The sequence below is a fragment of the Globicephala melas genome, chromosome 10, assembly GCF_963455315.2.
Source record: "Globicephala melas chromosome 10, mGloMel1.2, whole genome shotgun sequence".
In the NCBI taxonomy this organism is placed as follows: domain Eukaryota; kingdom Metazoa; phylum Chordata; class Mammalia; order Artiodactyla; family Delphinidae; genus Globicephala; species Globicephala melas.
This window is the reverse complement of record NC_083323.1, coordinates 40,004,286-40,030,999: the sequence shown is the minus strand read 5'-3', so window position 1 is coordinate 40,030,999 and position 26,714 is coordinate 40,004,286. Positions and strand designations below refer to the sequence as shown.

General features: G+C 37.5%; 1 protein-coding gene across 7 annotated transcripts in view; it reads left to right on the top strand.

Annotated features, from left to right (window-relative positions):
• The window catches only part of NAV3 (neuron navigator 3), an 835,795-nt gene extending 826,022 nt beyond the window's left edge, over positions 1-9,773 (top strand). For 6 of the 7 annotated variants that reach the window (XM_030866220.2, XM_060305657.1, XM_030866222.2 and 3 more), the window contains 2 exons: positions 2,156-2,359; positions 6,938-9,773. In XM_030866220.2, the coding sequence (XP_030722080.1) occupies positions 2,156-2,359; positions 6,938-7,057 (324 nt within the window). In that variant the 3' untranslated portion in view covers positions 7,058-9,773. The remainder of the gene's footprint in view (positions 1-2,155; positions 2,360-6,937) is intronic. The other variant, XM_060305661.1, reaches the window with a different exon arrangement.
• The last annotated feature ends 16,941 nt before the right edge of the window (positions 9,774-26,714 follow it).

Below are 26,714 nucleotides of genomic sequence, written 5' to 3'. Positions count from 1 at the left end.
TCATACTATAAAGCTTCCATTTAAACAAAGGCATGATCACTAAGGTAATACCAGTTTCCCAAACTGAGAGATACTTCAAAAAAATTTTTGAGGCGGGATTAAAAGATCTCAAGTTTTTTGCTGTGGTTCTAGATGTTTAGTAGTAGGTTAGTGTGAAAGCTGGTTCAACCATGATGTAGGGAGTAGCTGGATGTTGGTGGGGGTTGGTGGCAGGAGGCAGGAGGAATTCAGCACTTGGAGAGAAAAAGGAAAACCCTTTGGTGAGTAGAGAGTTCTCATTGCTACTGAAGGATATGCTGGACCAGAAGTCTGTTGGCAGATGATGTTCTTGGGATGGTCCATATGTGACTTCTGGAGGAACAGGAAAAAAAGGAACCACACATGTCATGAACCATTTCCTTGGCTATCCTGGCAACAAAGAACCATGCATTGGAACAAGAGGTGGAAAAACAAAGCATGGTTACAAAGATGAAAATCTGAGTTGAGAGGAACAGAAAAAGCTCTCTTCAGATGAAGGCTGATACTTTGATGGAGAACCGTATGGGGAATACACTTTACCAGATGTTCTAGTTGAAAAAAACACTGGTGATGCACTGGATTTCAATTTTTATTCTGATGATTCTGTCTTTATTGAAACATCAACCATCAGATTATCTCCTGAATGTTTAAATTTCATTTCTTTCAATTCTTCTTCTATAGCATCTATTTTACTCTGAAATATAGAATTGAGCCTGTTTAGCTTTCTATTGGTCACCCCCAATTTTGCTGTCCTTGATGATTCTTTAAAAGGCTGGCATCATTTCCTTTCCAAGAATTATATGCTTTCCTTCAATTAGTTTAAGTTGTATAGCAAGCTATGTTTTACATCCTCTATAAAGCAGATTTTTAACTGAGAGAAATTTTCTGCTCTAAAAGAAGAGAACTATTAAAAAAAAAAAAGAAAAAAGAAAACTAACCATTGCCACCCCTACCATCATCCCCTAAAGAAATGCACAGCTATCAAGACCTGAACTTTTTTTTTTTCTTAAGACAAGCTGCCACAATGTCATACAACTTCTCCAGGAAAAACTCAAAAGACAGTTCCAAGGCAGCCATGGGCTTTCATGGCCTCAATGTCCGCCATTTTGCTTTTGTCTCACTGAACCACCAGAAGCCACATAGAACACTTAACACGGTGTTCTGTGCCATCCACGACCAAGATGTGTATACACCTAGTAACCAGGATTGCCCTCAGTGGAGTAGGAGAGTCCATTAAAGAACTAGCGTACCCATGTTACTGTCCTCTTCTCTTAATTTTAACTTTTCTTTCTGTGCCCCTGTGGCTTATACTTTTTTTTTTTTTACCAAGTCCCATCAACCTCTTTCTCCTCAGTGTGCCCTTCCCAGTTTGGTTTTGGCTTTGCGTTCAGCTTAAAAATTCTTTAACATCGCTTGGATTCATCTGCCCTCTACTCCACTGCCAGTACTTTAACCAGGCTTTATAATCCCTTTCTATTAATTTTCTCCCTCCATATGAGTTTTGACAAATCTTTCATTTCCCATGATTCTCCTCTTTTACTAGTGGCCTTATAAAAAAATATCTAAAAAGAGTTTTAATGGGAAGCAGTGAGATTATAGAGGAAGTTAATCCGAGGGAAATGGTTGTCGGAGAAAGGATTCTTATTTTCAAGGAAAAATTTGAGTAGAATGAAGTGGACAGAGAAAAGAAGTCTCTTTTATTCACCATCTTTCCAAAGTGCACTTTAGTAAAGAAAGCTATTTAGTGTCTAGCTTTTTAATTTCTCCATTACTGGAACTTTCCTTTCTCAGTGATGAGCTTTCTTTTAGTTTGTAAAAGTACTAACAAAGATAAATGGGGCAGCCATTTCTTCATGTATTTAAAATAAAGCTCCCTCATGCTCTCCTCCAAATGTTGATAACCTATCCCAAATGTTCAGCTTTATTTTGTCTCAAGCTTTATTTTGTCTAGCCTTCAAGTTTTAAGTGAACTATATAGAGAGATATATGTTTAAAATCTGGAAAATTGTGTATGGACACTTCATTCCCCTGAGTCCCATAGGAACTCAGTGTGCAAAGGAATCAATCAATTAGTAGTCACCTTTTGTACTGAATAGAAATGCATTTTATATGTGCTAAATTTGTGATCACTTTTTAGATGTATGGGAAACGAGCACCCTGGGAAGATCCCTCAAAGTGGGTGCTTGATACATACCCATGGAGCTCAGCATCTTTGCCTCAGGAGGGCCCAGCATTACTTCAGCTGAGACCAGAAGATGTTGGGTATGAGGGCTGCATATCCACAAAGGAAGCTACAACCTCAAAGCACATTCCACAAACTGACACAGAGGGAGATCCCCTGGTAAGAAGCTGATGTTTGGTTCTTCCTATATAATCTTGACTATAGTGTGCGGTCATTAGTATTTATGCATCAGAGACATTAGTTATCCTAGGTAGTATTTGAAACTGTCCTGATATTGGTACTCAGTTTTAAAATTTTTACCTTTGGCCTACTTTCATTTGGTGAAACTCTTAAAATGAAAGACCAAACTCATATGCTTAAAAATAATCAAAAAACACTGAAACCAGGCTGAACACTGCAGCCATAATTTTTCTTTTATTATGCAGAAAATTGTGTAAATAAATCAATAAATTTTAAACATTCAGTACTCAATTCATTAGGTATGTAAGAGAAAACTGAATTTTGTTCTAAAATGAAAAAAAACCAAAAGAATATAATCTAATGTATGCTTGAAGAACTAAAGAATGTTTTACACGTATCTGACTAAATTTAGAATTAGTCCTCTGTTGGCAACAGTAGGGAAGAATAAACTGACTTGAAATCAAAGGGACGTTATTCTCTGCCTTACTCAGTTTGCAATCATGAAAGGCTTAATATAAGTCAGTAAAACTCCAAAGTATGAATACTCTGAAAATATTAAGTACATGATAGGAAAATGACTTTATTTTTGTATGTATATTTTATTTTTAGAGATGACTTTCCATAGATTGGTATCAAACGTAATGTGTTTGTTAGCTTACTATTCTCTGACTAAAGGGATCACTGGGAAACCAATACAGAAAGAAGACATGCTGAGATAAAGGTCATTATGTTACTTAAAACAAACAAAAAAGGAAATGATTAAAATCATAATCTATAACTATACCTAAAGACAGAAAATGACTTGCTATCTTGTGGAATACCCTTATACCAACAACCCCGACATGTATATGTCGTCATCACTTCAGCTGATCATTCTGAATATTTGGGGGTTTATATGTGAACCATCTGATAAAGTTTCATGATTTTTTTCCCAACAAAATGGACACACACAGAAGATTTTGCATACTATTTCAAGAAGTTCCATAAAGTCACAGAGATATAAACATTGACCTACTTAGAGCCCAGGGATCTCTTATTTTGGACTTTTGATCTAGGCTATAAACTTCTTAAGGGCCTGGAGTTGTATTTTTATAACAAGTATCTGGCCCTTTAGCTCATACGTAGCTAGAAATCAACAGTGGTGGTGGAATTGGTTTGAATTCTGCATAATTGTGAGCAGACACTAAGTAATTCCTGACAGGATGATTAAAATGTAATAGAGTAAAATTAAGCCTTAGAGGACAAATATGGGTTATTTCCTCTGAATTTTTTATGAATTCCAGTTGTCCTTTTGCAGATTTTAATACAGTTCCTGATAAAGGTGAGGTGTTTATAAGGTTTGTTTTCAGGGTTACTCTACAGAGTATGGGACATTTAAGGGATGTCTTAAATTTTCCCAATTCCCATAGTCCTGGTCAGCTAAACCCATTAATCACTCCTTTCCCTGGCTCAGAATGCTCTTGTCTTCTAGTATGGAAAAGAGATCAGGATCTCCACATTTTGAATGAGAATTTCGGTAAAAAATATCTCTGATTCCTAACCTGCTGCTCACCTAAACATCTTAAGGAACAAGGGGTTATGATATCTGACATGTTAAACGACAAAAACCTTATCATCTAAAAATCTTTGAATTAGGCACATTCTGATAGAGAAGTAAGTACCTCTCCGCATTTATTGCTCTATATTTTTATAATTATTGACATAGGTAAAAACATATTTGCAGTCCAATCTAAATCAGAAAAAAATCTACTATTTAATGTCAGTAATATATTTTTGAATCTGAACACGGATGCAAGTGTTTGGCACATCTCACAGTGTTTAAAAATATAATGTGTATTCATCATCAACAAACTCATTAATTTCATTCATTCAGTAAATATTAGTAAATAATAAGTATGTACTCAAGGCTAAGACCTGGTGATCAGAAAATAAATTAGATCTCATTTCTGATCTTAAGAAGCTCACAGTCCAGCCGTGGAGAGAGACATGTATATATATAAATTATAGTAAAATAATGATAGAAGTATATCCTAGATAGATATATCCTAGATAGAGTTGTGAGTCTGTTGAGGAAGTGATTAGGAGAAAGCTCCAGAGGAGGAAAGGCTTGAGCTAGGTCTGGAAGGATGAATAGAAACTCATCATGGGGTTGGGTGGGGAAGATCCAAAATTAAGAAAATAGCACGTGAAACGTGATGGAACAGTACAGTAAAAATAATGAGTTTAGGGAGCTGTATACAAATTGTTGGGATTAGAACAAAAGGGACGGGAGGAATTACAGCTACAGAAGTCTGCAATTGTAAAATCATGTGAAGCCTTGTTTATCTTGTAGGAAGTTAAAATTTTATCACGCAGACGATGGGGAGCCACCAAAGGTTTTTGAGCAAGGGACTTACCTCATTAGATTTGCAGTTTATAAAGGTCACCTTGATAATAGAATAGAGGGCAGATTAAAGGAGAGAGGATGGAGGCTGGGAGACTAGCAGATGTGTAAATACCAGGGATGATAAGGACCTGACGGAGGTGTTACAACTGTAAGACGTTACATTTCTGACCCTGGGTATGGGAAAGAAGGAGGGAGGAAGAGAGCAAGGAAATACTTTTGTAGAGAATAATGATCTATCCGAGTGACTGCTGAATGGTATGGAACCTTACCTCCCTCTTGTGATCTCCTTTGACTTGAATGTACAAAGCAACCCTATGAGAAGGCAGAGTAAAGCCTTCATATGTATTTATTATGAATCTGAGATTCTGAACTTATTCTAATAGAACATATTTACTATATGGCACCATTTTCAAAAATTAAGACCTTAATAATACTGTTATTACACGGTGAAACTTCTACAACAGTCAGCATTCAAGTGATTTCAAACATTTGTGACTGAGATAGAAGCACAACCCTTGAAACCATTTCTGCTCTTGGAAGGTGCTCAAAACACAAATCTCTTTTACAAATCATCTTCACCCAGATGCTTGAATATACAGCCGGCTACTAATAAGGGAGGGGCTGACAAAAGAAAGGAAAAAGAGAATATGAAGGTAGGGGTGTGTGTGTGTGTGTGTGTGTGTGTGTGTGTGTGTGTGTGTGTGTGTGTGTGTGTGTGTGTGTGTGCACTCACACGCTCGAGAGAGACAGAGAAACAAAGAAGAGAGGAGAGAGAGGGCAAGAGAGAAACAGTATATTGATGGAGACATTTAGCTTTTTGACTCACTGGGTTTAAGAGGTTATCACCAACTACTTTAATTTCATATCTTTATGTAGCTAGTTTAATAAATTCAGGGAATTAGACAAAAAATTATATTGAAAAATATTGTCCTGAAGAATATTAAAATGACTTTAAAATATGCTGTAACTGTAGCTTCTTCGTCAGAAAGGCATCCTTGCTGGAATTGGTAATTACCAGTTTGTCATTTTATTTCACAGGTCTTTTTTGAACACACATTTTACACTGAGCATACAAGCATGCAGAGCCTAACATATGACTAAGGAATCCTTTTTAGATTTCTCCTTTCTTTGGGATCAGATTCCCTGTATTTCTAATTTGGAAACAAAACCCAAAAAACTTTGATTACATTATGAAATAGCAAAGTTAGCATGCATTAAACAATACAAACATTATTACAATTTACAGAAACCCTTGATAAGAAAACAACCCTCCCGAAGGCATGTGCCATTTTTTCTGTGCTTTCTAAAACTGTTGAACCATTTATTCATGATTCACTTTTAAACAGTCTTTCTTTTTCCATCCCTACCGGTGGATCTGCAGATCTATTAAAATCCAAGCAAGGTGCCTGCCTTTTATTTTCTAATACATGGAAATGCTAGCTGTCTTTCTTCCCAGCTGCTTTCACGCCTACGTCCCTTTTATGAGAACAAACATTGCCATTGTCCTATAAGGCTGGGAAACTTGAGACAGCCGCTCTTGTTCCAGAAGGTGGTTGTAGTTTTCAGTGAGTTATCCATCATATTTTAGCCAGACATTCAACAACCACAGAAACTTGACAGTGATTCTTCCCTTCTCCCTCTTCCAACGTTCATGGTCGGCTTCATTTGGTCACCTCTCAAGGTCAGCTCCTAAGCAGCAGATGGGGGGCTCCATTCCACTCCATCCCCACCTCCTCTCCAGGGACTGTGTCCAGGAGCCCATGTGTGCATCCGCCTGTAGGAACATTCAGGACTTTCAGTTGTCATTCAGTGCTTTCTGCTTCTCGCAGCCAAAGAGCTGGGCAGCTTGGTGTACTCTCCAGCCACGAGCCCAGATGTCCAGCTGTGATACAGTTTCCTTTCCCCTCTCCCTGCTGGAGCTGTATTCATTTACAACTGCAAATAAAAGACTTATGCGGAGGCCCTATTTTGTCCTTATGGTTTGCTGTTGTAGTCACGTTTGGGAGAAACCGTGTAGGAGCCAGGGGCAGCTAGTAAAAATCTACAATTTTTTTCCGTTTCCCTTGGAGGGGATGAGATGGGTCGTCGTGTGGCTCGGGGCCGTGTGTTTTCTGGGACTGGCTTCCTCCGTGCATCATTGCCTCCATCGATGTCTCCTTTTCTTTCTTCAGATGAACATGCTAATGAAACTCCAAGAAGCAGCCAATTACTCGGGCACACAAAGCTGCGACAGTGATAGCACCAGCCACCATGAAGACGTTCTGGATTCGTCTCTTGAATCTACCCTCTAGAGGGTGAAAAAAGTTAGTGGAAAAGACTATGCTTTAGAAAAAGAAAAAAAGGTTAAAAAGTAAGGTATTTTCACTAAACCACTGACAATATGAAAGCACCCTGTCCAGGGCCCTGATCCAGGGCCGTGGTCTCCGAGGAGGCAGTAGAACTAAGTTTGAACCGCCAAGATGCTAAATTGACACAGAAGTGTAACTTGCTTTCCTTTCTAGGCATTTTTATATCCGTGGAGTGATGTAAGGCTCCATTACTCAACTGGAAAGGACCCTAATGACAGGGCAACTGAATAGATTGCACATGGGATAGCCAAACTGGACTTTCTGTTTTTCCTCTTTAAAAGTTTACAATGCAGACCTTTTTTTGTTGTTGTTCCTTCCTTTGGTTTCCTCTGAGGGGCTGTTCTCCCCAAGCAGGGTCCATTCTTCTGATCCGTCCAAGCTCCTTTGTGCCACATGGTGCTGGTCACGGAGCCCCAGTAGTGTTTGTGTTGTGCGCTCACCCCATTCCTAAATGAAGAGGCCAGGCCTCCGCAAGCACAAATGGAATTGTGCAACCGCCAGGGGAAACACTGCTGTGACAAGCTGGAGAAGTGCCAGTGTCATTCAACTGCCATGATCACAGGATGTGCTCCACCCACTTTTTAGTGTCTGAGTCACGGGTTTGATAAGGTTGTTTTTACCACCGTGGTCTTTTTAAACCACCTGCCCACTCCCTTAAAAAGAGTTTTATACCAATTATTAGTCAACACTGATAAAAGGCTTTTTTAGGGCTTTATTTGTTTGAGCCTTGTCAGTGAAAAGAAGCAACATTTCCTATGGTGCTGTCTCACTGCCTTAAAACCAATTTCTACAACAGTTTAACAGTTGGTTTAAATCCTAAACCATGGGTGATTTCCACTGTCTTTTCATTTACACCACCGGTTAACGCAGTAGCCTCATCTCTCTCTATTTTTGTGTTTGTTTTTGAAGAAATGGATAGGAGAAAGATCCCTATTTTTACCTTGTGAATAGATTGCTTTGCCTATCCTCCAAAATATTCAAGTAAACCCAGAAACCCTCTTTGACTGTCACTTAAAAGCGAAGCCATGTGGCTAAATTTCATCCAGCTCTAGGGGAAAGAGTTTCAGAAGGCGGGAGATTGTGATTTCTTATCCAGCAGAGCTGGAAGCACTAGATGCAGCACGAGCACAACGATTCCGCTTTTCTCCCCTATTGTTTTTTTTTTTTTTTAATTATTATGAGTTTTGAACATGTTGTTTTGATGGATATTGTTGTACATGAGAAATTCAGCATTCGAGAACACTGATGCAGTGAAGTCACTGTGGATGAGGAAGCGTTTATACTGTAAAAGGACGTTAGATTTGCACAGTCTACTGGGTAGGTATTGTAAATAATCATTTTAAAAACTTGCACAAATCGAAATAAACACACAAAAAAAATTGTATTTTATCCTGTGGGTGTTAAGAGATGTTTCACTTGCTGAGATTTCCTGTACTTTGCAAATACAGAATGCAAACCCTCAACACTGTTATTATCTGGTGTGTTTGTCCTGTATTTACAGTTGTGATGACCATGCAGGAGCTATCAGTGCTAGAGTGAGCATGCTTCAAAACTGTCCATGAAGCCAATCCATTTTCGGAAAAGTAAAAATGTCTGAAAGTGCATCTGTCGTGACAGGCTTTCAAGAGAGTGCATGAAAACTGATGGGAGTGATTGGAGGAGTTCCCACCACACACAGGGGACAGGTTTGAAATTTATCAACCCAAGGGCTAGGCCATGGTGTAGACTTGTCCCATGCATGTGAAAATGTGCTACTTTCAGGACGTGCAATTGGTGCTACTCTCTGTGACCACCCACGGGTCAGTTGCTATAGAACAATAACAACACGACACATCTGCGCAGTTGTCAGAATGTCACTCAGTCCATAGGTCCTCCACGGTGCTATTGCCCTAAGGGAAATCGGAACTGAATTTATGCACATAGAATGGTCACCCTGACTTTGAAGCCTCTAACGTGGATCACATCTGTGGTGAAGCATCAATATATGTAGCTGGATGAGTGACTAGTGGCCCTTGTATAATATGTGATCTAAGAAAATTGCTAATCTTTCCCTGCCGTTTTGAGAAACACAGTCCAAACACGGTCATAAACAAATTCCTGCAATACATCCCAGTAGGTCCGCCTAGTTTACAACTTAAACTAGTTTGTGAAACATTTGTCTGTATACATTTTATATTTTGTACATTTTTGATGTAACATATCATGTAAATAGAAACAGTGAAATAAATCATCTGAAAAGTTTTGTAGTCTTTGTAAAGCCCCGACAACAAGTACTTGGTGTCAGTGGACATAACTGGGTGATGTATTTTCTATTGGTTGATTGTTCCTCTAGCTTGTAAACCAGCTTGCATATATTTTTTTGCAAATGTGCACCCTGTATCTGTCTAAATTATTACTTTGCCATTAAAGTGGAATTATTTATTGACAACAAGGTGTGGCGTCTATATATGGAGAAAATTGAATAATTATGCACCGGAAGTATCAAGCTTTAAAATGTTGCTTGTACTATTAATATGCCATAAGTAGGGATGTATGTGAATTTTTATTTTTCATTCCTTGTAGAAAGGACCTCATAGCTTTTAAGTAAGGAAATAAATTGAAGGCACTAGGTATATCTTTTTAAATGAAAAGTATTTATTCAGTGACTATTTTTAGAAAACTCTGACTAAATGGTTATAAAATAAGCATTAATATAAAATAAAATGTTGATATTCACTTAATTATTTGTTTTTATTCCATTAAGTCTTTTTTTTTAAGCTTTTAGCTCTAAAGATGCTTTTAACATAAAATAATTTTTCTGGTGGTGCTTTATTTTTAATAGAGATTATAAAAAGAAACAGAACCCCCTTTAAAATGAGAATTTTTTCAAAGCACCTCAGTCTCCAACCCCAGTAATTGGAATGTTTATTTGGGTACTCTAAGTAGGGTTTTAATTCTAAAAACAGGATATTTAGAATAGTTATTGAGCAAAAAAATATATATTAGTTAAAATGGGTCTAGTATCCATAATGGATTAAAATTTAGGAGATTGGGAAATTTCCACAATTCATCTTATCCAGATAAACACTGAATTAATGCAAAACTGGAACATAATTCTGACACATGCAACATCAGGCTGCATAAGTGTGAATCCCAACACTGTCATTCTTCTCTGTGTGACCTTGGCCAATTTACTCACCCTCTTTATGCCTAGTTTCCTCACTTATCAAATGATCAGAATAATACCCATTTCTCACAGATTACTGTGTTGTTCAGGGGTCAACAGTATTTAAAAAAAAATTTTTTAAGAGTGCATCTTTTAACCAAGTTTTCTCATTTATAACATAGGGGTAGTAATATTACCTACCTCATAGGGCTGTTGGTAGCAGTGAGTTTAGATCTGTAAGGCACTTAAAACAATGCCTGGCACTCAGGAAACTGAATAAATGCCAGCTGCTCTATTAACGCTGCCATTATAATCAATTAATAATGTCAGTAGTGTAACAAATACTCTCAAGATTCAATCTGTAAATGTATTCATGGTAATATTAAAGTCTTATGAAAAGTACATCTTTCATCCAGTTTCCTAATCTGTAAAATGGGATAGTTACAGTATCTACTCATAAGATTGCTTTGAAGATGAAATATTTTATTTATTTATTTTAGATATTTTCTATTTTTTTATTTTTACTTTTTAATTTTGTTAGAATATAGTTGAGTTACAATGTTGTATTAGTTTCATGTATACAGCAAAGTGATTCTGTTATACATATATTCATTCTTTTACAGATTCTTTACCCATATAGGTTATTACAGAATACTGAGTAGAGTTCCCTGTGCTATACAGTAAGTCCTTGTTGGTTATCTATTTTATATATAGTAGTGTGAGTATGTTAATCCCAAGCCCCTAATTTATCCCCCCCCCCCACATTTCCCCATTGGCAACTATAAGTTTGTTCTGAAATCTGTGAGTCTTTTTCTGTTTTGTAAATAAGTTCATTTATATCTTTTTAAATTAGATTCCACATATGAGTGATGTCATATGATATTTGTCTTTCTCTGACTTACTTCACTTAATATGATAATCTCTAGGTCTATCCATGTTGCTGCAAATGGCATTATTTCATTCTTTGTTATGGCTGAGTAATATTCCATTGTATATATGTACCACATCTTCTTTATCCATTCCACTGTCAATGGACATTTAGGTTGCTTCCATGCCTTGGCTACTGTAAATAGTGCTGCAATGAACGTTGGAGTGCATGATGGGTCTTCTCCAGATGTATACCCAGGAGTGGGATTGCTGGATCATACGGTAGTTCTATTTTTAATTTTTAAGGAACCTCTACTGTCCTCCATAGTGATTGTACCAATCTACATTCCCACCAGCACTGGAGGAGGGTTCTGTTTTCTCCACACCCTCTACAGCATTTATTCTGTGTAGACTTTTTGATGATGGCCATTCTGACTGGTGTGAGGTGATACCACATTGTACTTTTGATTTACATTTCTCTGATAATTAGTGATGTTGATCATCTTTTCATGTGGTTTTTAGGAAGATGGAATATTTTAAAATACATAAAGCACTCAGAAAAGTCCGTCACATCTTAAGTGCTATATGTTGGCTATTATTATTACTCAACAAATGTTTATATTATACACCTAATATGTGCCAAGCAACTTTCTTAGGCCTCAGAATCACTGAGACTCAGGCCACAAACCTAAGTGACTTACAGTTAGTACAATTGGGTTTCTGCTTCTTATTTTGATGAGTACCTAAGCTCTCTACTAGAGAATGACCAATGAGAAATCCAATGAATAGTGGCCAAAAGATATTCAGACACTAGTAGAATCAACAATACCAATGGATTGTGTTTAAATTTGGAGAAATTCAAATACCTTTATTTCAGACGTTTGGACTTTAATGTTAAAAAAAAACAAATCACAGTATTTTTATAAGAAATAGGCCACCTTAAAAATTGTCTAAATCTATATCTTTGATCAGCTAAGACGTTTAAAAAGCTTCAACAGTGTTTTGCTTGGCGGGCGGGGGTGGGGGAACCGACTGATAGGTAAAATATTGCATTACTGAATTCAATATTAATTTTTAGTTCAGTGGAGATGATTTGGATAAGTAATCATTGGAGGCTGTCTTCTCCACATGAAATATACATTATCTCTTAGTTACTCAGGAGTTCATCAGCAAGAAAACAATTTATAGAAATTAAACATAGCACTTTCTGAACTAGAATCTTATTAGAGAAAAATGAAAGTTCTCAAGTTGTTTTCCATAAAATTGTAAAAAAACTTGTAAACATTTTATTTATCACTGGAATTTTTAAAGTTTGCCTGAATATTCTAGACTAGCATGGTACAGTTGAAGCTGATGAACAACTGAGTAAATAATTTTTACAGTGATTACATGTTAACATGAAAATACTTTCAGTATATTGGATTATATTAACTGCAGTATTAAAATTAATTCACCTGATTATTTTTCCTTTTTTAATGTGGCTACTACAAATTCTACAATTAAATATGACGTTCATATTTGTGTCTCACTTTATATTTCTATTCCTATTGGATAACACTACTATAGAAAGATTGATCTTTATAAAACGTAAATGTGATCACCTACCTCCCTCACCTCTTTTGCATTTTGTTTTTAGGAATAAGGTTCAAACTTCAAAGGACAATTCTTTGCTCAGTCTGGATTTTGCTTATCCCTTGACTTCCTTTTTCACCATGTCCCCTGCCACCATTTTGGTCTGTTCTCTACATTAGCCTAATTGTAGAACCTAGAAGTAATTGTTGAAACATTAACAGCAACTTTCCAGACAATTTAGCTATGAGCATGCCTCAACATTTTCGTATAATCTTGATGTATGGAAAAAACTTCTGGCATGCCAATTTAAAGGTTTCTCTCTTAGTAGAGAGACATTTATAGAAAATGTAGATTAGACCAAAAAAAAAACCTATTTAAAGATTCCCAGCCTTTTTTTTTTTTTTTTTTTCTTTACGCGGGCATCTCACTGTTGTGGCCTCTCCCATTGCGGAGCACAGGCTCCAGACGCGCTGGCTCAGCGGCCATGGCTCACGGGCCCAGCCACTCCATGGCATGTGGGATCTTCCCGGACCGGGGCACGAACCCGTGCCCCCTGCGTCGGAAGGCAGACTCTCAACCACTGCACCACCAGGGAAGCCCCAGATTCCCAGCCTTTTGACTGTCAGGTGGATGGGTGAGTAGATGGTTTCCAAAATCAAATATTAATCCTATAAGTAATTAGGCAATTATTGAAAATTACTAAACATTTATCAATGTTCTAATTTATTCAAAGAAGATTACTAGTTTTATCAAGCAATAACATTTTGTCCCAGACCAGGTTTAGAACAATATTTCTTTTAGTGTGATTTACTTCCCTTTACCCCAAGGCCCTTAAACATTCTCAAATACCATTACCTTAGACAAACCCTCTGATCCCACAGACTAGGTCAAAAATCTGAGTTATTTGCTTTTCTAGATCCACATATATATACTGTGAGTCACTTATCATGTTCGATTTCAGGGTCTAGAATATAGTGCACTCTCAATAAACACGTATTGAATAAAAATATTTCTGAACATGGAGACAGCAACTGAACTTTATGGTAAACAAAAGCAGTAAATTTGAGAAGAACCACTTTACAGGTAGAACTCCCTGGAAAGCCAGATCAATAATTAGAATACTGTTTAATGACCACAGAAGGAGGAGGATACCTGAGGATTTGTGTCATCCAGTACAAAATACTGCCTCACGCTTGGGATTTTTTTTTCCCCTTTAGATGTAATGTACTACATACCATCCACCAAGTTTTCTTTTTTCTTTCTGCTTTTCAAGTCCTTTGAAGACGTCTTATTGTATATAGCACAATTTAAATGTGTGGGCTTTTTAGGGGAAGAGATAAAATACATCAAGAGGTTGGAAATGTAATGCTAGAGCCCAGAAGACAGGTGGGGACTGGGAAGATCAAAATAAGAATCCTTAGCATAAAAATGAGAAGTGATGTGAATTTCACTTTGGGATGTTTCCCCACAAGAAAGATCTTGACTGAGAGGGCAGACAACAGAAGCAAGAAGAGATACAGTCCTGCAGCATGTGGAACAAAAACCACATTCACATAAAGATAGGCAAGATGAAAAGGCACAGAGCTCTGTACCAGATGAAGGAACAAGATAAAACCCCAAAAAAACAACTAAATGAAGTGGAGATAGGCAACCTTCCAGAAAAATAATTCAGAATAATGATAGTGAAGATGATCCAGGACCTTGGAGAAAGAATGGAGGCAAAGATCGAGAAGATGCAAGAAATGTTTAACAAAGACCTAGAAGAATTAAAGAACAAACAAACAGAGATGAACAATATAATAACTGAAATGAAAAATACACTAGAAGGAATGAATAGCAGAATAACTGAGGCAGAAGAACCGATAAGTGACCTGGGAGACAGAATGGTGCAATTCACTGCTGCAGAACAGAATAAAGAAAAAAGAATGAAAAGAAATGAAGACAGCCTAAGAGACCTCTGGGACAACATTAACTGCAACAACATTTGCATTATAGGGGTCCCAGAAGGAGAAGAGAGAGAGAAATGACCCAAAAAAATATTTGAAGAGATTATAGTGGAAAATTTCCCTAACATGGGAAATGAAATAGCCACCCAAGTCCAGGAAGCGCAGTGAGTCCCATACAGGATAAACCCAAGGAGAAACACGCCGAGACACATATGTGTCACATGGCAAAAATTAAAGACAAAGAAAAATTATTGAGAGCAGCAAGGGGAAAATGACAAATAACATACAAGGGAATTCCCATAAGGTTAACAGCTGATTTCTCAGCAGAAACTCTACAAGCCAGAAGGGAGTGGCATGATATACTTAAAGTGATGAAAGGGAAGAACTTACAACCAAGATTACTCTACCTGTCAAGGATCTCATTCAGATTCAATGGAGGAATCAAAAGCTTTACAGACAAGCAAAAGCTAAGAGAATTCAGCACCACCAAACCAGCTCTACAACAAATGCTAAAGGAACTTCTCTAAGTGGGAAACACAAGAGAAAAAAAGGACCTACAAAACGCAAAACAATTAAGAAAGTGGTCATAGGAACATACATATCGATAATTACCTTAAACATGAATGGATTAAATGCTCCAACCAAAAGACACAGGATTCCTGAATGGATACAAAAACAAGACCCATATATGTGCTGTCTACAAGAGACCCACTTCAGACCTACGGACACATACAGACTGAAAATGAGGGGATGGAAAAAGATTTTCCGTGCAAATGGAAACCAAAAGAAAGCTGGAGTAGCAATACTCATATCAGGTAAAATAGAATTTAAAATAAAGAATGTCACAAGAGACAAGGAAGGACACTACATAATGATCAACAGATCAATCCAAGGAGAAGATATAACAATTATATATGCACCCAGATAGGAGCACCTCAATACATAAGGCAACTGCTAACAGCTCTAAAAGAGGAAATTGACAGTAACACAATAATAGTGGGGGACTTTAACGCCTCACTTACACCAATGGACAGATCATCCAAAGTGAAAATAAATAGGGAAACAGAAGCTTTAAATGATACAATAGACCAGATAGATTTAATTGATATTTATAGGATATTCCACCCAAAAACAGCAGATTACACTTTCCTCTCAAGTGCGCACAGAACATTCTCCAGGATAGATCACATCTTGGGTCAAAAATCAAGGCTCAGTAAATTTAAGAAAATTGAAATCATATCAAGCATCTTTTCTGACCACAATGCTATGAGATTAGAAATCAATTACACGGAAAAAAAAAACACACATTCAGGCTAAACAATACATTACTAAATAATGAAGAGATCACTGAAGAAATCAAAGAGGAAATCAAAAAATACCTAGAGACAAATGACAATGAAAACACGACAATCCAAAACCTATGGGATGCAGCAAAAGCAGTTCTAAGAGGGAAGTTTATAGCTATACAAGCCTCACTCAAGAAACAAGAAAAACCTCAAATAAACAATCTAACCCTACACCTAAAGGAACTGGAGAAAGAAGAACAAACAAAACCCAAAGTTAACAGAAGGAAAGAAATCATAAAGATCACAGCAGAAATAAATGAAATAGAAACAAAGAAAACAATAGCAAAGATCAATAAAACTCAAAGCTGGTTCTTTGAGAAAATAAACAAAATTGATAAACCACTAACCAGACTCATCAAGAAAAAGAGGGGGAGGACTCAAATCAATGAAATTAGAAATGAAAAAGGAGAAGTTACAACAGACACAGTAGAAATACAAAGCATCCTAAGAGACTACTACAAGCAACTCTATGCCAATAAACTAGACAACCTGGAAGAAATGGACAAATTCTTAGAGAGGTATAACCTTCCAAGACTGAACCAGGAAGAAATAGAAACTATGAACAGCCCAATCACAAGTAATGAAATTGAAACTGTGATTAAAAATCTTCCAACAAACAAAAAGTCCAGGACCAGATGTCTTCACAGGTGAATTCTATCAAACATTTAGGGAAGAACTAACACCCATCCTTCTCAAACTCTTCCAAAAAATTGCAGAGGAAGGAACACTCCCAAACTCATTCTATGAAGCCACCATCACCCTGATACCAAAACCAGACAAAGATACTACCAAAAAAGAAGATTACATACCAATATCACTGATGAATATAGATGCAAAAATCCTCAACAAAATACTAGCAAACAGAATCCAACAACACATTAAATGGATCATACACCATGATCAAGTGGGATTTATCCCAGGGATGCAAGGATTCTTCAATATACGCAAATCAAACAATGTGATACACCATATTAACAAATTGAAGAATAAAAACCATATGATCATCTCAATAGATGCAGAAAAAGCTTTTGACAAAATTCAACACCCATTTATGATAAAAACTCTCCAGAAAGTGGGGATAGGGGAAACCTACCTCAACATAATAAAAGCCATATACGACAAACCCACAGCAAACATCATTCTCAATGGTGAAAACCAGAAAGCATTTACTCTAAGATCAGGAACGAGACAAGGATGTTCACTCTCACCACTATTATTCAACATAGTTTTGGAAGTCCTAGCCATGGCAATCAGAGAAGAAAAAGAAATAAAAGGAATACAAATTGGAAAAGAAGAAATAAAACTATCACTGTTTGCAGATGACGTGATACTATACATAGAGAACCCGAAAGATGCCACCAGAAAACTACTAGAGCTAATCAATTTGGTAGAATTTGGTAAAGTCGCAGTATACAAAATTAATGCACAGAAATCTCTTGCATTCCTATACACTAATGATGGAAAATCTGAAAGAGAAATTAAGGAAACACTCCCATTTACCATTGCAACAAAAAGAATAAAATACCTAGGAATAAACCTACCTAGGGAGACAAAAGACCTGTATGCAGAAAACTATAAGACACTGATGAAAGAAATTACAGATGATACCAACACATGGAGAGATATACCATGTTCTTGGATTGGAAGAATCAATATTGTGAAAATGACTATACTACCCAAAGCAATCTACAGATTCAATGCAATCCCTATGAAATCACCAATGGCATTTTTTACAGAACTAGAATAAATCATCTTATAATTTGTATGGAGATACAAAAGACTCTGAATAGCCAAAGCAGTCTTGAGGGAAAAAAATGGAGCTGGAGGAATCAGACTCCCTGACTTCAGACTATACTACAAAGCTACAGTAATCAAGAAAATATGGTACTGGCATAAAAACAGCAACATAGATCAATGGAACAAGATAGAAAGCCCAGAGATAAACCCACGCACCTATGGTCAACTAATGTATGACAAAGGAGGCAAGGATATACAATGGAGAAAAGATAGTCTCTTCAATAAGTGATGCTGGGAAAACTGGACAGCTGCATGTAAAAGAATGAAATTAGAACACCCCCTAACACCATACACAAAAATAAACTCAAAATGGATTCGAGACCTAAATGTAAGACCGGACACTATAAAACTCTTAGAGGAAAACATAGGAAGAACACTCTTTGACATAAATCACAGCAAGATCTTTTTTGATCCACCTCCTAGAGTAATGGAAATAAAAACAAAAATAAACAAATGGGACCTAATGAAACTTCAAAGCTTTTGCACAGCAAAGGAAACCATAAACAAGACCAAAAGACAACCCTCAGAATGGGAGAAAATATTTGCAAATGAATCAATGGACAAAGGATTAATCTCCAAAATATATAATCAGCTCATGCAGCTCAATATGAAAGAAACAAACAACCCAATCCAAAAATGGGCAGAAGACCTAAATAGACATTTCTCCAAAGGAGACATACAGATAGCCAAGAAGCACATGAAAAGCTGCTCAGTATCACTAATTATTAGAGAAATGCAAATCAAAACTACAATGAGGTATCGCCTCACACTAGTTAGAATGGGCATCATCAGAAAATCTACAAACAACAAATGCTGGAGAGGGTGTGGAGAAAAGGGAACCCTCTTGCACTATTGGTAGGAATGTAAATTGATACAGCCACTACGGAGAGCAGTATGGAGGTTCCTTAAAAAACTACAAATAGAACTACCATATGACCCAGCAATCCCACTACTGGGCATATACCCAGAGAAAACCATAATTCAAAAAGACACATGCACCCCAATGTTCATTGCAGCACTATTTACAGTAGCCAGGTCATGGAAGCCACCTAAATGCCCATTGACAGACAAATGGATAAAGAAGATGTGGTACATATATACAATGGAATATTACTCACCCATAAAAAGGAATGAAATTGAGTCATTTGTTGAGATGTGGATGGATCTAGAGACTGTCATACAGAGTGAAGTAAGTCAGAAAGAGAAAAACAAGTATTGTATATTAACGCATGTATGTGGAACCTAGAAAAATGGTACAGATGAACCAGTTTGCAGGGTAGAAGTTGAGACACAGATGTAGAGAACAAACGTATGGACACCAAGGGGGAAAAGCCGCCAGGGGCGTGGACATGGTGGTGTGCTGAATTGGGCGATTGGTATACACTGATGTGTATAAAATTGTGACTAATAAGAACCTGCTGTATAAAAAAAAAAATTAAATTAAGAAATTAAAATAAAATAAATAAAATAAAAATAAAATAAAATAAAAAAAGAAAGATCTTGACCAAGTAGAGAAGACAGAAGAGAGCCTGAGAGATGTGGTGGACATCTTTATATTTCATTTGGCTTTTATCATTGGCATAATATATTTATGCCCAATTAATGTGACATTTCTAAAAGAGGGGTATAATGTAAGGAAAAAAACATTGAATTCAGAGTCAGAAAATCTGTGTCCTAGTCATGTTTTGTGATTTTTTTTCAGGAAGAATCAACTACTCTATTATCTGTGTTCACTAGATTTTATACTCTAAAGATTGTGACAGATAATGAAATGTACCCAGTGCAAATGGAGTCATTCTAAACATCATCTGTGATACAAATAATGTGTATCTATCAGTTCCCAGAGAACCATATTCCTGGGAAACAGTAGAAAGTCTAGAAGTCTAGTCATAGCCCAGCCAAGAACACTTGAGTGTTTATGAGTATCGTCGGTAATCGTGTTGAGTGTGATTTGGTCCTAACTTGGTGTCCTGAGTGGAGGTAGCTGAATATAAGTTGATTTTAGAGGGTGGTATTCAAGGTGTAGATTAGAAGCTGGACCAAATTCCCTATAGACACTTCGAATATGGTGGAATGATCGTTTGCCTAACATCAGTATTTTTTGAGGGTGAGCTGCCTAGCTCCCAGGAAAATGGCTTTCTTGGGAAGCTTCACATTCCCTAGTCCAGCCCTTTCATGGGTTACCGGGGGACGTAGGTACTGGGCAGGCTCTTTAGCCAGTTGGCAGGCTAGAGACTCAGACAGTGATGGAGCAGTGCTGCCCAGAAACCTGGTATGGGTTGGACTTCTGAGGCCAAAAGCGAGCACAGTGAACAGCCAAAGTCAGGCTCATGGTGGCTGGAGATAAATCCTCCAATCTGGCCATTGCATAAAAGCTAGAGGCGAGTCTTTGCCAGTATCAGTGGTTTCTCAGAGGAGGGAAATTCACCTGGACTCTGCTCACTTGTGAGGCTTCCTACTCTTTAAACTATTACAGCCCTTCCAGTATAAATATAATGGGAGCCGCACATGCCATTTTACATTGTCCAGCAGCCTTATTACTAAAAGTAAAAATAAATAGGTAGAATTAATTATAATAATGTACATACTTTATTATCTTGACATATCAAAAATACTGTCATTTCAACATATAAAGAAGCTAAAATACTTTTTAATAAGACTTTTAATATTTTGCATTTTTCCCTTTTTTTTGTACCAAGCCTTTGAAATCCAGCATGTATTGTACACTTAGAGCACATCTCAATTTGGAGACTAAATTTTCAGAAGGACTTAATCTGTACTCAGGTTTCAACAATTTTTTAGAAAGATTCACATAGGTAAGCGTTCCAAACATAGTTAACATGAATTGAGTATCGGTTTTAAATTTAAATTTTAGATAATTACCATTAAGGTTAAAAATTGAGTTCGTAAATTGCTACAGCCTGCAAGTGCTAAATCACCACAAGTGGACAGTGGCTACTCCTGAATAAGACAGTCCAGCCCTAGCCTCACCCACAGCCAGCTTTCTCAGATCACAGGTAGAACTTCTTCCAAGGTGCAAATGCCAACACGGAGCTTTAAGTTGAAACTTTTCCAGCGTATTCAGAGACCCAGACTTGTTTTCCCTTCACATGCAGGTGCTGAGTTACAACAGTTGCTTGTAACTATTTCAGTGACCCACTGAGTGAAAAACCATGGAGTCCTTAATAAATGTGTCCACTTCTTGTCTGGACATCTCATTTCATATATATATAATATATACACATATATAATATAGGTACATGTATATATAGTAATTCTATAATTACTATATATAGTAATTATATAATTATATGTATATATGTTTTCATATCTTTACATATATGTATCTCCATATATTTACATATGTCTTCTTAATCCTAGGACAAAAATTGTCTACTCATCCCACACTTGGATGAAAAAGGACCTCTCCTCAAAGAGAGACAAAAGTTCTTTTTCTGACAGGAAAGAATTCTCTTCTCTAGATTAAAAAAAAAAAAAAAAAGAGGTAGCATCCAAAGACATTTTAAATAGCAGAATGACTCCCAGAGCAAGATCAGAACTTCAATGCAAACCTGTCAATAATATTAACATATATAAATATAAAAAGAATGTTTTTAAGATTGGAAGTAGGAGAATAAGAGAAATATCTACAAATACACTAAAAATGGACACGCATACTAAGTATGAGATAGAAGAAACAGATTAAAGCAGTGCTTTTTCTGACCTGGATAAAATATCCCTCAGGGCTAGCCACCTACTTTTTTTGCCCACATTCACTGTTTACCAAACAACACTAATTGTTTATCTTGCTTTCTAGAAACCCCCAAACCTATAAAGGTATTTCTCAAATGTAACATTTTTTTGCTTTCTTTTTCTTATATATTAAAATTCAGTGACTATTTCTTTCCAAGATCTGAAACCTCATATTTCCTTGACTACACATGGTTGGTTGGTTGGTTTGCTTGTTTGTTTGTTTGTTTTTTAAGATCCGCTACTAGAAATTTAGTTCATCTGCAGAAGCCACAGGGCTGACTATAGAGAACACACTGTAAGATGTCCCCTTGTGAAAGCAGCACAGTAATTAGCCTTATTAAAAAATAGTATACCCTTCAGCTGTTTGCTTTTTTCAGCATCAAGCAGGAGTTTTATTAACTAGCTTAAGAGGAAGATGTCTGTTACACTGGGGCACACTCAGAAACTGGAAATAATACACATTAGGGTTTAAGTAAAATGAATGAGTTATCCTATCAAATAAAATTATACTTGGTACTAATGTTATCTTAACTGCAAACCTGAAAATAAAATTTCTATATGCCATTAGCACAAAACAATAGTGGAGGAAAGTTTTCGGGGGAGCCAGTTGGCGGGTGTAACTATGCGAGAGCAATTCCTGTGTTACTCCTTGCAGGACACCATGGATTTGCAGCATACTCTGGAAATTTCCTTCTCACAGAATGATTTACAGAAGATATGCAGGACCTCCAGAGAACTAGAAACTAGATCATGTGCAAACAGAGGAAAACATTTTACCAGCCAGGCAAATATTGATACTGCCAGAAGCCGGCCTACAGTTATATTGTGACTATTAATTTCAAAGAAAGGTCAAGTTGCAGATCACGTCTCAACATTACTAAGGCAAAAACGGAATAGGAGTTTGAACATATCATAGGAAAATACTGTAAACAATTTTATTTATTTATTTATTCATTCATTTTAAGCTGCGTTGGGTCTTTATCGCTGCTCGTGGGCTTTCTCTAGTTGCGGCGAGCGGGGGCTACTCTTCCTTGTGGTGCGCGGGCTTCTCATTGCGGTGGCTTCTCTTGTTGCGGAGCACGGGCTCTAGGCACGCAGGCTTCAGTAGTTGTGGCACGTGGGCTCTGTAGTTGTGGCTCGTGGGCTCCAGAGCACAGGCTCAGTAGCTGTGGTGCACGGCCTTAACTGCTCTGTGGCACATGGGATCTTCCGGACCAGGGCTTGAACCTGTGTCCCCTGCATTGGCAGGCGGATTCTTAACCACTGCACCACCAGGGAAGTCCCTGTAAACAATTTTAAATCATTACCATTTATTGGGAAATCAACCCATGTTAATTTGAAGAAAGAAATGATCTTGTGGCCAAACAGTTGTAACTTCTAGCATATTATAATGTTAATATCATAGAGATCTGTCTACAAGGTAGTGTAACCAATTTTTAGAAGATCTACAAAAATATCTATTAAGTAATTTTATATTACTCTTCATGTAGAACAAGGGACCTAAACTGAAGAAAAAGTGGAATCCCAGAATCAGCACTACTTTTCAATCAAAGGGAACAATTTAGTTAAATGGATGCCTTTTTAATATGTATGGGACACTAATTGGAAAATTCCAAAAGAAACAACAGTGATACTGTGATATTCTGTTTTATGTACACTTTAGCGTTTCTAAACAGATATTAAGAATCATCTGTGGCCTCTAAAGGTAAGACATTTGTTTTATCTATTGACCATCCATTATCTTATGAGTGCATTGAGTATACAAATGGTTGATTTCAAGACTTAATACGTGCTAATGAAAGGATAACACTTCTCCTCTCCTCACATTTTGGCCTTAGGCCATAGGGGATAGAAATTTCACCTGGGAAGAGCTGCTGAGGGACTCTTTCTCCATCTCCACCCCCAGGGTAAGGGCCTTGCACAAGTAATGGCTTAGTATTCTGCAAAGGGGGAGGGGTTACGTGGCCAAGTCAAAGTCCAAACAAGTTGTGTTTGTAAAAACCTCATGTAAAGATTATTAGCCAGGTTTCCCTCAGGTTTTCTCCAGGGTCCTAACCTGCTCCTGAAAGCTCTACCCCTTACTTGAACCCGCCCACAGTGGGAGTACTTACGTGAATGGTAATACAAGCAGCTGCTCACATTTATCTGCCAAGGAGGGCAGAATGGTCTCAAATCTACTTGTGTATAGATCCAGTTCACCAGCTTTTATGCAGTAAGCATCCCTGGGCAGGGTCTCTGCAAGCAGTGGGAGGAGATTTTGGAAAGATGTTGAAGTTCCCCAGCTTCTCCACGAGCAACCGAATGAGTCCAACTGTCTTCTGTCTTCAAATTGGCATTTATGTGTGTGATGGTGAAGAAGGGTAGCTAGGAAATCTTGATAGCATCTTTAATGGAACCTATACATGTCCACTTCTAACTACAATAGAAAGATTAAACAAAATGAGGTAGATAGTAAGGGACTCGAAGCCAGCTAGCTATCATATCTTTTTAGTTGTCTTTGTTCTTAGAATTCTATTCATAATTCAGTGCCTTGAACATAATAGGTGTTCAATTAAAGGTGCTGAATAGATAAGGAGAGTCTTATAAGGGCTGCAAGAAAAGGTACTTATTAATTAATCATTTTTATATTTAAAAACCACTTTAGCCAAAGAACATTATTATTTGGACCATGAAATGAGAATAAATTTATTTCCAGGGCCACTTGAAATAATCTTCTAAAATTTGTTTACCACAAGAGAAACTACCTCTTATAGAATTTTTGAACTTAACTGTATTTACTGTTTGCTATTGAAGCTAGAGAACATATGGGAATGCCAATTTTTGCCACCTATTTTTAAGATGCTTCCTCAATCAAGAATAAATGAAGCACATCTGTGGATGCATTCAACAAATAGTTTTAAGAAAATAATCATTCCCTATTTATTTTTAGGAAAAAATGTAACAGAAAATTTCCTTCCTCTTGATTTACCTCAATGACCTCAAAGTAACACGTGCAGAAAACATCCATAAAGCCAATAAACTGTCTCTATTAATGCGCTTGTGCATTTCATCACCTTATGCTTTCACCCATTATCCAAAATGTGGATAATTTTTATTTGCACTTCAAATCAAATTCTTTCTTTTTTTTTTTTTTTTTTTTTTCCCGGTACGTGGGCCTCTCACTGTTGTGGCCTCTCCTGTTGCGGAGCACAGGCCCCGGAGGCGCAGGCTTAGCGGCCATGGCTCACAGGCCCAGCCGCTCCGCGGCATGTGGGATCTTCCCGGATCGGGGCACGAACCTGTGTCCCCTGCATCAGCAGGCGGACTCTCAACCACTGCACCACCAGGGAAGCCCCAAAAGATTATTTCTTTTAAGGATGCTTTTAAGTGATGACCATAAGAAGCACATTGTATAGTTTGTTACATTACAAGATGGAAAAACGCTTCCATCTGAGCTCATTCACCTCACCTAACTTATAACAGAGGCTGCAAACTAATACCTTCTTGAATGATAAGGTACTAAGTGACCTACCGATGATTTTTTTAAAATTGTAATTGCTTACTGTATTAGTTTTCTGTTGCTGGGTAACAAACAACCACGTAGCTAGTGACCTAAAATCACACCCATCTATTATCTCATAGTCTGTAAGTCATAAGTTAGGCTGGGCTCAGTTCGGTTCTCTGCTTAGGATCTCACAAGACCAAGATGAAAGTGTTGGCTAAGATGAGCTCTCCCTTGAAGGATCTGAGGAAGAATTTGCTTCTAAGCTCATTCAGGTTGCTGGCTGAATTCAGTTCCTTGTGGTTGCAGGACTGAAATCCCTATTTTCTTGCTGGGACCACTCTCAGCTCCTAGAGGCTTCTGGGTTCTTGGGCATGGCCTTCTACAGCTCTGAAGCCAGCAAAGGCTGTCATATCTACCCTTGTCCTGCTTTCCCCCTCTGATGCTATGTCATTAGATTAGGTCAACCTTTTGCCCCATGATATGAAAGTCATGGAAAAAGTATCACATTAACAGATCCTATTCACATTCAAAGGGGATGGGAAGGTCATTGGGAGTCATTCTTAAAATTATGCCTGCCATATTTACCAACATTTAAACATCAGGGTACTTCATATAGATATCCAGAAATCTGGTTTCTCTTAAAAGGAGAATTTCCAGCAACATTGGGTCACATTCCACCATTACAATTGGCTAGACCTGACAAGTGATAGCCTCTCTCAGAAGAGCATTCACCAATCGCCATTCATGTGCATCCACCCACTTTCACTCTGTACATATGTCTGCTTTCAACAGCTGCCTTACAAAATAAACAATACTGCAACACAACCTTCCTGACAGAGTACATATGCATACCTCTTCAAACCTAAATTTATCCTGGAAACTCAATGATCTCTGCACTTTGACAATAACAAGATAATCTCAAGCTGGCACTGATGTTCCTTTGCCTCTCGAGACTGATTCTTGTAATAACATTTCAATAAACTTAGTAATTCTGAGCATGTACCATCTTTTGGTCTGATAAGTGAATAATAGTGCACACATTAAATGCTACCGCTGAGTTAGCCCATGCAAAAGACACAAATGTACTCTCAGTGGACAAATGTATTCCTGTGTCATCATGACCACAGCAGAAAATGGAATCTGTCATAAAAAATAAATCATCCAAGAGTCAGACCATGTTCACACAACTCAGCACTAACTTTCATTTTCCTTATTCTTCAGCTGAGAGTCTAAACAAACACTTATAAAACAGTCTGACAGATCACATTGTTCATCAAAGTTGGATTCTACAGCCTCAGAATTCAGATGTCTGAAACCGTGGCAGCTGGGAGACCCACTGCTTCTTGTGTGCTGGTCCCTCTGTGATCACATCTTCATTCAGTTAGGTTTTCCAGTTTCAGAAGGCACAGAGTGCAGAGAGGTGGTGCAAAGCCTGCTGGCTGCTTGTTTTGGGGGGAGTATGGGAGGGAAGTCTGGAGTTGATAAGAGTTGAAGTAATGGAATTAGCTAAAGGTTGTTGTGGGCGAGATTGTGGAGGTGCTACTTGTCAGGGTAAGACATTCAGAAATTATCTTATGGCAGCCAGGGAATCTCATTTAGGGCAACAGAAGAGTACAGTAGTTAGAAGTCAGCCTTTGGAGCCAGACTATGTGGGTTCAAATCCCACCTCTGCCACTTCCTAGCTATATGA